The sequence below is a fragment of the Erythrolamprus reginae genome, chromosome 2, assembly GCF_031021105.1.
Source record: "Erythrolamprus reginae isolate rEryReg1 chromosome 2, rEryReg1.hap1, whole genome shotgun sequence".
Taxonomy (NCBI): Eukaryota; Metazoa; Chordata; class Lepidosauria; order Squamata; family Dipsadidae; genus Erythrolamprus; species Erythrolamprus reginae.
In genome coordinates, this window is record NC_091951.1 from 45,249,974 (window position 1) to 45,266,513 (window position 16,540).

At 42.8% G+C, this 16,540-nt stretch overlaps 1 protein-coding gene across 3 annotated transcripts in view; it reads left to right on the forward strand.

Moving 5' to 3' along the window:
- The window catches only part of LAMB2 (laminin subunit beta 2), a 116,722-nt gene that overhangs the window by 39,369 nt on the left and 60,813 nt on the right, over positions 1 to 16,540 (forward strand). For 2 of the 3 annotated variants that reach the window (XR_011557922.1, XM_070738059.1), the window contains exons 10-14: positions 3,322 to 3,501; positions 5,661 to 5,773; positions 5,861 to 5,940; positions 10,287 to 10,422; positions 11,841 to 11,999. Coding sequence is in view for 2 of the 3 variants with exons in the window: in XM_070738059.1 (XP_070594160.1) it covers positions 3,322 to 3,501; positions 5,661 to 5,773; positions 5,861 to 5,940; positions 10,287 to 10,422; positions 11,841 to 11,999 (668 nt within the window). In the remaining variant the exon portion in view is untranslated. The remainder of the gene's footprint in view (positions 1 to 3,321; positions 3,502 to 5,660; positions 5,774 to 5,860; positions 5,941 to 10,286; positions 10,423 to 11,840; positions 12,000 to 16,540) is intronic. The other variant, XM_070738060.1, reaches the window with a different exon arrangement.

Below are 16,540 nucleotides of genomic sequence, written 5' to 3' on the forward strand. Positions count from 1 at the left end.
CTATCTCTGCTCTCTGACTCCCAAGTCCCAACTGAGGAAATGAGGATTTTGCAGTAATCTTCCCCTGGAGTGGGGTGGGAATGGAGATTTACAGTATCCTTCCCCTGCCACGCCCACCAAGCTACGCCCACCAAGTAATGCCACACCCACCAAGCAATGCCACGCCCACCAAGTCACATCCACCAAGCAATTCCACACCCACCAAGCAACGCCCACAGAACCGCTAGTAAAAAAAATTGAATCCTACCACTGAATGGGAGCAGAATTCAGACACTTGGCAACTGACTAGGTATTTATGATGGTTGCAATGTCCCTGGGTCACAGGATCACTTTCTGCTACCCTCTGAGAAGCAAAGGAAGCCAGATTCACTTAACGGCCTTGTTACTAACTTAACGACAGCAGTCCTCCACTTAAAGAACTATGCAAAAAGGGTTGCAAAATGGGTCAAAACTCACTTAACTAAGTGTCTCGCTCAGCAAGAAAAATTTCAGGCTCAATTGTAGCCATAGGTTGAAAACTACCTATAGCAGTAATGGCGAACCTATGGCATGGGTGCCACAGGTGGCACGCGGAGCCATATCTTCTAGCACATGAGCTGTTGCCCTAGCTCAGCTCCAACGTGCATGTGTGTGCCAGCCAGATTATTTTTGGCTCGCATAGAGGCTCTGGGAGGATGTTTTTGGCTTCCAGAGAGCCTCCAGGGGGATGTGGGAGGGCGTTTTTACCCTCCCTCTGTTCCAGGGAAGCCTTTGGAGCCTGGGGAGGGCGAAACATGAGCCTACTGGGCCCACCAGAAGTTGGGAAGCAGGCCATTTCCGGCCTCCAGAGGGCCGTGGGGGGAAAAGCTATTTTCGCCCTCCCCAGGCATTGAATTATGAGTGTGGGCACTGGCACATGCTCGATAGTACACACACTCTCTCTCTCTTTCGGCACCCAAGGAAAAAAAGGCTTGCCATCACTGACCTATAGGTAGGCCTCTAACCCCTGATATTTCTAGGTCCTATATGCCCTTTGAACCTCTGTTGAAAATTAAAATCCTAAAGATTAAGAGACATATGGAAAATGTGGCTGTAGGAATGCTTACAGCCATCATAACTCTGGAACAAGATTTGGACGTAGCTTTTAAGAGGGTCCATCGCAACTTTGAAAGCTTGGAAAGCAACTGTTATTTAAGTTGCCTGCGCTTAGTTGAAAAGTAAGGAAGGAGCTATACAAAATTGTTCTCTTTTTATTCAGTCATCTCACTAGGGACAGCAGCCTTCTGGACTTCCCAGGCTGCCATGAAATCCCTAAGGAGGACATAGGACGTGTCCCTCATGGGGTTGTTTTAGGAGCAGGACTTCGGTCACTGCTGAGAAAAATCCCTGTCATTTAATATTTTTATATTTTATGTTTGGTATGTATGTGTTGTATGGTTTTAATTGTTGGGGTTTTATATATCTTTTCTTATATATCTAATATTAGATTTGTTTACTGTTATATTGTTTTTATTATCTTCGGAGAGGGACAGCATGCAAATCTAATAAATTGAATTGAATTGAATTTAAGGAGTCACTAGGTGACCATGTTCAATTTTGCAACTTTTTTTTTACAGTGGTCTTTAAGTGAAGCGCCTCTGTTGTTAGGTGACTTCCATGATTGTTAAGCAAATCCATTATCAGCAATGGGCATTTTTTTTGTTGGAAACTACCATATTTCTCCAGAAATAAGACCCTGTCTTATATATTTATTTTGCCACCCAAAAGGCACCAGGTCTTATTTTCCAGGGGGGGGGGGAGTAGAATAGAATAGAATAGAATAAGCTTCATTGGCCAACATTGATTGGACTTTGGACACACAAGAAACTTGTCTTAGTGCATATGCCCTTAGTGTACATAAAAGTTACATTCGTCAAGAATCATAAGGTACAATATTTAATGATAGTCCGGGTACAAATAAGCAATCAAATCATATTTGACTCACCTCACTTGTATGTGTCGCTCCCGGCCTCTTTTTCACTATCTGAGCTTCCTTTCTTTTGTGGCTGATAACAGAGCTCTGGATAGATCCGGAGCTCGGTTATCGGCTACAGAGACCTTCAGGAAAGCCTTGCTGGTTGCAGAAGAGAAGGGCCAAGATGTGTGAGGCCTGGCTGCAATTGTTCAAAGGTAAGTAGTAGGGCAGCTCTACCGCCACCCCTTCCCCAACCTAGCTTCATTTTTAACTGTGCACCCTGTAGTGGGCAGAATATTAATTAGGGCTTATTTTGTGGGGTAGGGCTTATATTGGGCACACATGTAAAAATCAAGCTAGGACTTTCTGAGTAGGTCGTATTTTCGGGGAAACAGGTAGAAGTAAATGCTGGTTTTTCAGCAAAATAATAATAATAATAATAAATAGCAACCACGTGAGTGTCAGACATTTATTTATTTATCTATCTATCTATCTATCTATCTATCTATCTATCTATCTATCTATCTATCTATTTATTGGATTTGTATGCCGCCCCTCTCCGCAGACTCGGGGCGGCTAACAACAGTGATAAAAAACAGCATGTAACAATCCAATACTAAACAACTAAAAAACAACCTTATTATAAAACCAAACATACAAACATACCATGCGTAAATTGTAAGGCCTAGGGGGAAAAAATATCTCAGTTCCCCCATGCCTGACGGCAGAGGTGGGTTTAAAGAAGCTTACAAAAGGTGAGGAGGGTGGGGGCAATTCTAATCTCTGGGGGGAGTTGGTTCCAAAGGGCCGGGGCCGCCACAGAGAAGGCTCTTCCCCTGGGTCCCGCCAAACGACATTGTTTAGTTGATGGGACTCGGAGAAGGCCTACTCTGTGGGACCTAACTGGTCGCTGGGATTCTTGCAGCAGAATTGCAAATTGCCATAAGTTTGGACTGATTGCTTAGCATTCAAAATGTGACCATGACTGAGGTAGCTGACAGAATTTCAAATTCAGCTCGTAGGCAGCCCTGAGGAGAAGTCTAGCATAACTTGAAATAGTCACTAAGCACCACGTTGTAAGCTAAGGATTACATGTAGTATCTCACCTTTTCTATTAACAACATTATTAGCCAGTGATAATCTACGAAAAAATAATAGGGTGCTGTTGTTGTTCTTCCTTTATGGTTTGGATCTAAAAACAGTTGTGTCTTAAATGTTCCTTGCTGGTCTTTTTTTATTTATTTATTTATTTATTTATTTATTATTTAATTCAATTTATAGCCGCCCTTGTCCTTGCGGACTCACGGTGGTTTTTCTTTAGAATCTGAATTTATGGCCAGTATTTTCTTGACCACAGCTCCATTCCCCCCCCCCTTTTTGCCATGTAGCCTGTGACTGTGACCCTGATGGGACATTAGACGGTGGAGTGTGTGACACACATGATGATCCAATGCTGGGACTGATAGCCGGACAGTGTCGGTGCAAGGAGCATGTGGAAGGAGCCCGTTGTGACAAATGCAAATCTAGCTTCTTTGGACTGACCGCAGGAAACCCACAAGGATGCCAGCGTAGGTACCTTCCTCCTTGAAGGGTTCTCCTGGGCTTAGATGAGGTTTTCCTCTAGGGCAGTGTTTCCCAACCTTGACCACTTGAAGATATTTGGACTTCTACTCCCAGAATTCCCCAGCCAGCATTTGCTGGCTGGGGAATTCTGGGAGTTGAAGTCCAGATATCTTTAAGTTGCCAAGGCTGGGAATCACTGCTCTAGGGAGCCCCATGTGACTCTAACCCTGGCTGGTCGCTTGGAATGGATTCTCTTAAAGTAGCGGAGCTTCTCAGGAGTTGCCACAAAGAAGTGGGAGTCTAGCTATTCTTCAGAGCCCCTGAAGGCCGGATAAGAAGCAATGGGTGGAAACTAATCAATGACAGAAGCAACTTAGAACTAAGGATAAATTTCCTGGCAATTAGAACAATTAATCAGTGGAACAACTTGCCTCCAGAAGTTGTGGATGCTCCAACACTGGAGGCTTTTAAGAAGAGATTGGACCACCATTTGTCTGAAATGAAAGGGTTTCCTGCCTGGGTGGGGGATTGGACTAGAAGACCTCCAAGGTCCCTTCCAACACTGTTATTTCATTCCATTACACTTTAACCAGGGTAGTAAAAGGAATAAAATGAAGGATACATTTGAAACTCTGGTCCTGAAGCTTACTGGTCAGACTGCTTGTCTCTCAAAGCTAAAAGTAAAAAGATAATGTTTTAAGGCTCTAGTGGCTGTCCTCTAAAAGCTAAGAATACCCATAGCACTTTAGATTTATAGACCACCGATGGCGCAATGGTTAGAGTGCAGTACTGCAGGCTACTTCTGCTGGCCACCAGCTGCCAGCAGTTTGGCAGAATGAATCTCACCAGGCTCAAGCTTGACTCGGCCTTCCATCCTTCCAGGTGAGTAAAATGAGGACCCAGATTGTTGGGGGCAATGTATGCTGACTCTGTAAATTGCTTAGAGAGGAATGTATAAGTCTAAATGCTATTGCTATTATATATCATTTCATAATGCTTTACAGCAGTGGGCCATGTGGGATTTGCAACTGGGCCGCGGAAACGGCCAGCAAGTGCACGCATGCGCCTGTGCACTCATGTGCTGAAATAATGTTTTTAAAATGTTTTATTGGGGTTAGTTTTAATTTTAGCCTATTTCCCCCCCGATTTCTACTGTGTTTCTTATGCATTATTTATGTTGTAAGCCGCCCTGAGTCCTAGGAGAAGGGCGGCCTAGAAACTAATAAATAAATAATAAATAAAATAAATAAATTTTATTGCTCACTTGTGTGAGCAATAGGCATGCATGTACATTATTATTATTATTTTATTATTATTATTATTTATTAGATTTGTATGCCGCCCCTCTCCGTAGACTCGGGGCGGCTTACAGCAATGATAAAAACAATATATAATGACAAATCTAATAGTTAGAATCTAAAATAACAATAATACATTTAAAAACTCTAAAAAACAAGAAACCCCAATATATATATAAAAAAACCATACATACAGTCATATCATACACAGAAAACTACATAGGCAGGGGGAGATATTTCGGTTCCCCCACGCTTGACGACAGAGGTGGGTTTTAAGGAGTTTATGAAAGGCAGGGAGGGTGGGGGCAGTTCTAATCTCTGGAGGGAGCTGATTCCAGAGGGTCGGAGCCGCCACAGAGAAGGCTCTTCCTCTGGGTCCCGCCAAACGACATTGTTTAGTTGACGGGACTCGGAGGAGACCAACTCTGTGGGACCTAACCGGTCGCTGGGATTCGTGCGGCAGAAGGCGGTCTCGTAGATACACGTGGTTTAAGTGTGCACACACTTGCTGGTACCTTGCACGGAACCATCTCCTCCCTCTCCTCCCCATCGATCTGCAAAGCCAGAAGTATTAGGGAATTCTGCTTTACAGGCCTCTCTAAGCAGCTTACAGAGTCAGCATATTGTCCCCAACCATCGGGGGTGGGTGGGTGTCATTTTACCAACCTTGGCAGGATGGAAGATTGAGCCCACCTTCAGCAGGTGAGGGATCGAACTCCTGGCAATGAGCAGAGTTACCCTGCAGTACTGCATTCTAACCACTGTGCCACCACGGTTCTTCAGTGGGGAAATATGTTCATTGAGGTTCGATTAAACCAGGAAATTCTTGAGATGGGGGGCTGAGCTTGCCACGTTTGACTTTACAGGCTGCCAGTGTGACCCCCGGGGGACAGTGAAAAAGGGCTCCCAATGTGACGCTATCACAGGCGATTGCTTCTGCAAACGCTTGGTTTCTGGGCGGAGCTGTAATCAGTGCCTGGTAAGTACTAGACTCTAAGTACCACTTGCAAGCCTCGTTTGTGCCTTATGTCTCTCTTGGACTAACGAACCCTATGTTGCTTTCCAGCCAGAACACTGGGCTTTGAGTCTTGATCTGTACGGCTGCCGCCCTTGTGATTGCGATGTAGGGGGTGCCTACGACAACCAGTAAGAAACCATGGCTACAGTTCTGTGTGCAAGGATGGAGATGCTGTTGATGGGGGGAATGGGTGCAGTATTATGGGAATTGAGACATCTCCCCCAGGCCTATACAATTTATGCATGGTATATTTGTGTGTATGGTTTTGTTTTTTAATCAGGTTTTTTTTAGTGATTTTTAAATTATTAGATTTGTTGCATATTGTTTTATTGTTGTTGTGAGCCGCCCCAAGTCTGCGGAGAGGGGCGGCGTACAAATATTATAATAATAATAATAATAATAATAATAATAATAATAATAATAGAATAGAATAGAATTTTTATTGCCCAAGTGTGATTGGACACACAAGGAATTTGCCTTGGTGCATATGCTCTCAGCGTACATAAAATAAAATATACATTTGTCAAGAATCATGTGGTACAACACTTAATGATTGTCATAGGGGTCAAATAAGCAATGAAGAAGCAATATTAATAAAAATCTTAGGATATAAGCAACAAGTTACAGTCATACAGTCAACATGAGAGGAAATAAATAAATAAATAAATCCATTCTATTTATTTATTTATTTATTTATTTATTTATTTGGTTAGTTAGTTAGTTAGTTAGTTAGTTAGTTAGTTAGTTAGTTAGTTAGTTAGTTAGTTAGTTATTTGACTTATATGCTGCCCCTCTCCGAGGACTCGGGGCAGCTTATAACATATAATAAAGCAATATGAAACATCTTAATCCAATTAATTAAAATTTTAAAACCCTCAAAAACCATAAAAACAGTCATTTCATTCAATCAACCTTCTCTCAACACATTCATTGGCCAGGAGGGCAAGGATCTAATGGCCCCAAGCCTGGCGGCAAAAATGAGTCTTAAGACTCTTACGGAAGGCGAGGAGGGTGGGGGCACTACGAGTCTCCAGGGGGAGCTGATTCCAGATATCCAGGATGAGAAAGAAAAATGAGATGGGATGGCGAAGAATCAGATTGCTGTGGGAGGAGAGATAAAGGAGAGAGAACTCTTTTCTTATTTCCTCAGGGTGTCCAGCAAACCTGGAAAATGGGGAAATCGGGGATTTATTAGGGAAATCGGTGGTTTGGGAAATATCAGGGGATTCGTGAAAAAAATGAATAAATCGGGGGGGGAAACAAACTGTATTAAAATGTTTAAAAGTCAGGGGAAAATCATGTTAAAAAACCCCATATCACGCTGCCTGGCAGAGTCAAGCAAAAATGAGCATAACTGTGGCAACTATTTGCTTCCTCAGCTACCGATATTTCTCCACGGCTTAGTCGTTTTGTATGACATCATCTACGACCACGCCTTAATTAGATTGCGATGTTACAGAAAAATGTCAGGGAAATATCAAGGAATTTCAAAATGCTTTCCCCCCTAGACACCCTGTTTACTCCATCTTTTCTTCCATATAATTTCTTCCATATAATCTTTTCTTCCACATAATTCAGAATAAGATGTTTCCACCTGAGGCAGATGCTGAGGTCTCCCATAGAAGTACAGTGATACCTTGTCTTACAAACTTAATTGGTTCGGGGACGAGGTTCTTAAGGTGAAAAGTTTATAAGACGAAACAATGTTTCCCATAGGAATCAATGGAAAAGCGATTAATGCGTGCAAGCTCAAAATTCACCCCTTTTGCCAGCCGAAGCGCCCGTTTTTGCGCTGCTGGGATTCTCCTGAGGCTCCCGTCCATGGGAAACCCCACCTCCAGACTTCTGTGTTTTTGCGATGCTGCAGGGGAATCCCAGCATCGCAAAAACGAGCACTTCACTGGCAATGGAAGTCTGGAGGTGGGGCTTCCCAGCGAAGGGAGCATCAGTGAAATCGCAGCATCGCAAAAGCACCGAAGTCCTCAAAACCCCACCTCCAGACCTCTGTGTTTTTGTGATGCTGCAATTTCACTGAGGCTCCCTTTCACTGGGAAACCCCACCTCCGGACTTCTGTTGCCAGCGAAGCACCTGTTTTTGCACTGCTGGGATTCCCCTGCTGGAATTCCCCTGCAGCATCACAAAAACACGGAAGTCCGGAGGTGGGGGTTTCCCATGGAGGGAGCCTTAGGGGAATCCCAGCAGTGCAAAAGTGGGTGCTTCGCTGGCAATGGAAGTCCGGAGGCAAGGCATCCCAGAGGCAGCGGTGGGTTTGTAAAGTGAAAATAGTTTGTAAGAAGAGGCAAAAAAATCTTAAACCCCGGGTTTGTATCTCAAAAAGTTTGTATGACGAGGCGTTTGTAAGAGGAGGTATCACTGTACTGACTAAGCCTGAACCTATTTAATTTTAGTGAAATCTCCAGAAGACCAAAGTCAGTTTTATCCCCGGGCATCAAGCTGGATAGTCCTGTTCTCACTTCTCACTCAATGGAAGAAAGAGAATATAGCTCAGGGTTGAACTGCATCTTTGTCTACTCTGTACGACTATCCTCACTACTTCATTTCTCAGATGAATAAAGTTCTCCCCAATACGTTTAACACAGAGAAACTAGAGTGGCTTTTCCTATCTTGATTTGTGTGGTCCTTGGTGCTCTCTGAACTTGGTCATTTTTCTTGGAGACATTTCGTTACCCGATTAAGTAATATCATCAGTGCTAGAAGGCAGTGGGGTTTGCTGTTAATTTTTATATACAAGCGACTTGCCCTTTCAGCATTGGTGGGAGTGTTCTTGGTGCAGCGGTGGGCTACGAGCTGGAACGCTAAATTGCACTCGCCGCAGCGGCTCGTAAGTTCTTTTGGGACCAGCGCGATTTTGCTGCTGCACCTGTGCACCTGTGTAGCAAAATTGCGCCCTTGTTTCAGCGAGGTTTTACCTGCGGCTCCATGTGCGATTTTGCTCCACAGGTGTAGCAGCAAAAGAATTTACGAGTCTTGGCGGCGAGTGCAATTTAGTGTTCCGGCTCATAGCACACCGCTGTCTTGGTGGTTCCTTGATTAGGCAGTTGTTTACTGTTAGCTTCTTTGTCAAGTTGTTTCTTAATTGAGGTATTGTTTCCTTTCTGGCCTTTCGATTGTCTCTTTTGAATGGCATGTAGATGTTGGTTAGGTTGAATGTGCCATGTGGTAGTGGATTCACAAGCAGAGATTAACAACAAGATCAGTACTGATGATGTGACCTCGTTGGGTAAAGAAACGTCTCAAGGAAACAGCCAAGCTCAGAGAGCACCAAGGATCCCTTAATTGGGAAAACTGTTTGTCCTCTCCTCCTCTGCTATTCAATATCTACATGAAACCGCTGGGCGAGATCATCCAAGAGCATGGGGTGAGGTATCATCAACATGCCGATGATACCCAGTTATACATCTCCACCCCATATCTAGTCAATGAAGCAGTGGAAGTGATGTGCCGGTGCCTGGAGGCTGTTGGGGCCTGGATGGGTGTCAACAAACTGAAACTCAACCCAGACAACACGGAGTGGCTGTGGGTCTTGCCTCCCAAGGACAATTCCATCTGTCCGTCCATCACCCTGGGGGGGGGAACTACTGACCCCCTCAGAGAGGGTTCGCAACTTGGGCGTCCTCCTCGATCCACAGCTGACATTGTAACATCATCTTTCGGCTGTGGCGAGGGGGGCGTTTGCCCAGGTTCGCCTGGTGCACCAGTTGCGGCCCTATTTGGACAGGGAGTCATTGCTCACAGTCGCTCATGCCCTCATCACCTCGAGGTTCGATTACTGCAATGCTCTCTACATGGGGCTACCTTTGAAGAGTGTTCGGAAACTTCAGGTCGTGCAGAACGCGGCCGTGAGAGCCATCGTGGCGCTTCCCAGATTCGCCCACGTTTCTTCAACACTCCGGGGCCTGCATTGGCTGCCGATCAGTTTCTGGTCACAACTCAAAGTTTTGGTTATGACCTTTAAAGTCCTACATGGCATTGGACCAGAATACCTCCGGAACCGCCTGCTACCGCACGAATCCCAGCGACCGATAAGGTCCCACAGTGTTGGCCTTCTCCGGGTCCTGTCGACTAAACAATGTTGTTTGGCGGGTCCCAGGGGAAGAGCCTTCTCTGTGGCGGCCCCGGCCCTCTGGAATCAACTCCCCCCGGAGATTAGAGCTGCCCCCACCCTCCTTGTCTTTCGTAAACTACTCAAGACCCACCTATACTGCCAGGCATGGGGGAGTTGAGACACCTTTCCCCCAGGTTCTTTATATTTTATGTTTGGTATGTATGTGCTGTTTGGTTTTTAAATATGATAGGGTTTTATATGCTTCTTTTTTAATATTAGATTTGTTTCGCCATAATATTGTTTTTTATTATTGTTGTGTGAGCCGCCCCGAGTCTTTGGAGAGGGGCGGCATACAAATTTAATAAATTATTATTAAATTATTATTATTATTATTATTATTTTGACAGATGTGCCACAGAAACAGGACAGTGTCGCTGCCATAGCCATATGGTGGGCCGGCAGTGTAATCAAGTTCAGACTGGCTATTATCACATAGTGTTGGATCATTACACATATGAGGCAGAAGAAGGCCTCCTCCACCAGGTGAGGAATGGCAAAGAATTAATTACCTGGGAGTAATTTTGTATATGGCCTCAGGCTAGCCAAAGGGCAGAGACAGTATTTATTTAATTATATTTAATTCTAAAAGTAAAACCAAAGTAATTGTATATTTCATGATCCAGTGAGGACAAAAATCAGGATATGAACTTAATGTTGATTGGGGGAAAGGGGGCTGTCAGTTTTTACCTGTGGTCAAATTACTTGCATCCACACTGATCGAAACATTTAAATGTGTTAAAGGGTTAAATAAGGTCCAGGCGGGAAGTGTTTTTAATAGGAAAGTGAACACAAGAACAAGGGGGCCACAATCTGAAGTTAGTTGGGGGAAAGATCAGAAGCAACGTGAGAAAATATTGTTTTACTGAAAGAGTAGTAGATGCTTGGAAAAAACTTCCATCAGACGTGATTGGTAAATCAACAGTCACTGAATTTAAACATGCCTGGGATAAACATATATCCATCCTAAGATAAAGTACAGGAAACAGTATAAGGGCAGACTAGATGGACCATGAGGTCTTTTTCTGACGTCAATCTTCTATGTTTCTATGTTTCTTATAGATAAAATACTAGGCACAATCCCAAATGCCAAACTCAGGTTTTGTTCTAAGCAGCATAAGGGGAAACCTAGAGACCCACTGCTAAGAAGCAAATCTTTTTAACCTTTAATGGAGTTTTAACCCTGGAAATATGGATGGCAGTCTTGAAGAGATCCTCTTTTTTTTTAAAAAGAAAAAAGAAAGCAAATACAGTATTAGGGATTAGATCAAGGTCATGTGAGGAAGTAATACCACTCTATAAAGCCTCAGTAAGACCACACCTAGAATACTGCATCCAGTTTTGGTCACCACACTATAAAAAAGATGTTGAGACTCTAAACAAAAGTGCAGAGAAGAGCAACCAAGATGATTAGGGAACTGGAGGCTAAAACATACAGTGAATGTTGGGCACAGCTGGTCTAGTGAAGAGAAGGACCAGGGGAGACATTTTTATTTATTTTATTTTATTTTAAATATTTTTTGTTTTTTTATTTATTTGTCAAACATGTATGGAATAGTAGTATAAACATAACAATTGAGCTCAAAGATTATGTTGCTAAATGAGGCAGTTAAGTTAATTCTGCCCCATTTTACAACCTTTATTGCCTCAGTTGTTAAGTGAATCGCTTCAATTGTTAAGTTAGGAACACACGTCTGGAAGACAGAAGGAAAAGGGTGGACATGATCGAAACATTTAAATATGTTAAAGGGTCAAATAAGGTCCAGGAGGGAAGTGTTTTTAATAGGAAAGTGAACACAAGAACAAGGGGACACAATCTAAATGAACTGTCGTAAGTTGAGGACTACCTGTACAGATGTCTTTCTGAGGAAATATTAATTGCTTACCGTTCCTTCTGTTGGCAGGGAGTTGAAGTTATAAAGCGAGTGCCCCTGCCTGGCCGTCCAGTCACATGGACCGGGGTGGGGTTTGTTCAGGTGTTGGAAGGCAGCGTGGTAGAATTCCTTATCAACAACGTGCCGTTTTCTATGGAATATGATATCTTGCTGCGCTATGAACCTCAGGTAAGACCCCTTTGACTTTCCACCTGTTGCTCTGCTGCTTCTCCTTTGTCATCAATATACATCCTTTGGTAACACAAGGTTTTTATTACCGTATTTTTCAGAGCTTAAGATGTACCTTACTTTTGGGGAAGGAAAATGGAGGGATGGGGGGATCTGCCTACTAGTTATTGGCTAGTGTTGTGTTCACGACCCTTGAAGAGAACCCACCAACACAAAAAGCCTTTACTTTATGATAAAATTAAACTCTTTATTGAGAAAAACACACATAACAAAAAGCAGATTTTAAACGGCCAGGGAAAAGGAGTTATTTCTCTTTGGTGCTAAATATAAACAATGTCTGGGAAAGCCTAATCAACTTTTCCTTAAATAACAAGTCCATTTATCATTTAAGCATATGAATTTGCTCACCAAAGTCCTGGGCAACAAGCATCTAGCAGAGAATGCCTTTTATTGAGGCATGGTTTTAAAGCCTTGTTCAATCACACACCCCAGTCTCACATCTCTTCCATTGAACGACGTTGAAATCCCACACCCAATTTCCCCAAATCCTTTGCCTTTGTACTGCCTGGAAGTGACATCACACCACAAAGAGGATAAGTCTGTACATTAATACCTTTTACTATGCAACTCCTCTCGCCTTCTCAACAATCTCCTATAGCGAGGGTCAATCCACTGACTTTCCACTGTCATGTCTTCGTCATACTCCGACTGGGACCACTCCCCCATTGTCACATCAGCCCCCTCTAGTGGTTCCTCAGGTTCACTCAGGTCACTTTCTCCCTCACTCTTACTCTTTGCATCAGCTGGCAGCAATCCTGGCCCAGGGTATCCAACTCACCCTCCTTAGGATCTGACATGACCAGAGGTGGACAAGGAGCACTCACAACAGCTAGCATCCTTAGTCTGTTTAGCTTCAGCACATCATTTTATCCCCTGATTAGGGCTGAAAAAAATCTTCTTCGAAAGGAGTAGGAATGAAAACAAGCCTGCAAAGACTTAGGGCAGGGGGGAAAAAACTTTTTCGGAGGGAGTAGGAAGCCGAGAAGATCGTTAGCATCTCATTGGGTAGGGGGAGCTTCAAAAAAGCTATATTCAAAGTACTGTATAAGATGCACCCAAATGTTCAGCCTCTTTTAGGGAGGAAAAAGGTGCATCTTATACTCTGAAAAATACGGTAATTCTGCCCTTCCTTAACAATTTTAAATTGGGGTGTCAAACTCTGTTTCACTGAGAGCTGCATCAGGGTTGTGTTTGACCTCGGGGGGGCTGTGGGGGGACGCATGGCCCAGAGTTGAAATGCTTCCTGTTCACTCATGCCTGTCAGTCATCAGAGAGCCAGTCGCAAAGGGAGCGCGAGGCTCCGCCCAAATGCGGCCAGTTGGGTTCTTTTACTCTCTGTGGGCAGAAGCTTGCGCTCCATTCACGACCGGCTCTCCAACGACTGACAGGCATGAGCAAATCAGGAGCATTTAACCCCCTGTGGGTCGGTCCCTTGCTGTTTCCAGAATGGCTCCACGGGCCAGATCCAAACACCCCATAACACCCACAAGCCTTGAATTTGACACCCCTGATTTAAAATGTATGATATACTATACTCAAGTCAAATCTTTCATAAAGTGACTAGGGATTTATGAGATGAAAGTATCAGTGTAATAAAAGCATGCTAGTGACAGGACCTTATACATGTATAAGACAAGATATTATATATTGTATTGCTATATATTTGTTTTTTTAAAAATAATTTTTATTTAATTTTTAAAACAGTCCAAAGAAACATAATGTTTACAAATCATCCATTTGCATTTCTGCACCATCGACATGTCCATTTCAATAATATTCTCCTTTTATTTTACTATTTACAGTTGCAGATTACAGAATACTAAGATTAATTCTATATAAATTATTATTGTTTTTCTTCCTTTCAAGCCATATACCAGTATATAGCATTCCCCACATGATATAAAATACTTTCCCTTGATCGTTCTGCAATTCTAAAGTAAGCCTGCACATTTCTGCACATTCCAACAATTTCTTAATTACCCTTATCTTCGAGGAGGGGTTTTCATCTTTCCATGTTTGAGCAATTGCTAGTCCAGCCACCGTTAATATATGTATAATCAAATAGTAGTTTGTTTTTGTGTGTTGCCCTCTCATTATCCCCAAGAAATAAGTCTCTGGCTTTAACTCTAATTCGCAATCTATCATTTCTTTTATCCAAATTTGTATCATATTCCAAAATTTCCTGATTACTGGGCAAGTCCACCATAGGTGGTAATCTAATTAATAAATAATAAATAAATAAATAAATAAATAGAGACAGACTGTAGGCTGGGTGTGTCACACACAGATCACACCCACCCTGGCGCCCCAAAGCAATAGCAATATCATTTATATATCGCTTCATATTGCTTTGCAGCCCTCTCTAAGAGGTTGACAGAGTCAGCCTATTGCCCCCAATAATCTGGGTCCTCATTTTACCCACCTCAGAAGAATGGAAGTCTGAGTCTGGTGAGATTCGAACTGCCAAATTGCAGGCAGCCGGCAGGCAGTAGAACTCTAACTACTCTGCCACCAAGTCTTCAAAACGTTGTAATACATCACATGGCACGATTCAGTTTGACACCCGTGTTCCATTATATTTTTCCACCTACTCTATCTACTTCTCAGACTATTCCCTTTGATTTCACAGCGACCTGTTGTTTAAAAATAAAACATCTGGAGGCAATTGTATCACATGGTCCTCATGCCAGGAAAAAATGTGTCTGGTGCCTGGCAGATCCCTGTTGAAAGCATTAAGTATAGAGCCTGTTTTTTAAAAAAATGGCAATCACCAAAACAACACTTTTAATGACTCATGTCATTGTCAGGGAGGAGCTGATCCAGAACCTGTATCCTCAATTGCCTCTAATTTTTCATCAGGTTATAAAGTCATGTTTGGCTAGCAGATCCCCATTAATCCTTTTAGGATCAACACATGTTTCATTTCTCAGTTTATTTCCACCACCTCTGAGCAAGGAATTCAAACCAAGTCTTCTCTTTTTCGTTTAATAATACAAGGCTTGGAATGATTTCTGCAAATCTGCCCCTGGAAGAAAGTTGTGTTGGTCTAATTGTCTGGGAAAAGCTAAAGGGAAAAATCGGTCCCCTTTGTTGGTGTCGCCTGTGCAAAATCCTCCTTTGTTCCACCTTTAAACTGTTTCATGCTCCCATTCCTTTTGTCTCAAGGTCCCCAAAACATGGGCACATACAGCACATACAGTATTCTCATTCATATATAAGTCTGGATGATTTTAATCTTGGAATAGAACAGAACAGAATAGAATAGAATAGAATAGAATAGAATAGAATTCTTTATTGGCCAAGTGTGATTGGCCACAGAAGGAATTGTGTCTTTGGTGCATATGCTCTCAATGTACATTAAAAAAAGATACATTTATCAAGAATTAAGTACAACACTTAATGATTGTCCTAGGGGTCAAATAAGCAATGAGGAAACAATCAACATTAATAAATATCTTAAGAATACAAGAAACAAGTTATTGTTGTGAGCCGCCCCGAGTTCTCGGAGAGGGGCGGCATACAAATCTAATAAATTATTATTATTATTATTATTATTATTATTATTATTATTATTATTATTAATTATTATTATTATTAGTCACACATTCATAAGTGGGAGGAAATGGGTGATAGGAATGATGAGAAAACCTAGTAGTAATAGTAGTCCCCGACTAAATAGTTTGACAATGCTGAGGGAATTATTTGTTTAACAGAGTGATGGCGTTCGGGGGAAAAACTGTTCTTGTGTCTAGTTGTCTTGGTGTGCAGTGCTCTGTAGCAACGTTTTGAGGGTAGGAGTTGAAACAGTTTGTGTCCAGGATGTGAGGGGTCAGTAAATATTTTCACTGCCCTCTTTTTGATTATCCGTCCTTTATTCTTCCTGGACAGCTACATGGCAGTTTTTCTCATCTGCGACCATTTTAAGATGTATGGGCTTCAATTCCCAGAATTCCTCAGGCCTCATTGTTGGCTGAGGAATTCTGGGAGTTAAAGTCCAGCCATCTTAAAGCACCCAAGGTTGAAAAACATCACTCTATGGTTCTCCTCACTGTCTGTTCATCCAGCCACTTTATACCACAGACAATGATTTTTAAGATTTAAGATTTAATTGAATTTGTATGCCACCCTTCTCCGAGGACTCGGGGCGGCTCACAGCATGTACAGGGGGGGGGGGGAAACAGGAAACAATAATAACAATCCAATTAATAGTACATTAAAAACAATCTTTAAAGTTCTAATTAAAAAAAAAAAATCTATACCATTCATTCAACAGTCATCCTCAAAACATTCATTGGTCAGGGGGGAAAGATCTGAGTAACCCCAGGCCTGGCGGCAAAGATGAGTTTTTAAACCCTTTTCGGAAGGCGAGGAGGGTGGGGGCAGTGTGAATCTCCGGAGGGGGCTGATTCCAGAGGGCCGGGGCCCCCACAGAGAAGGCTCTTCCCCTAGGCCCCGCCAGCCGGCATTGTTTGGTCGACGGG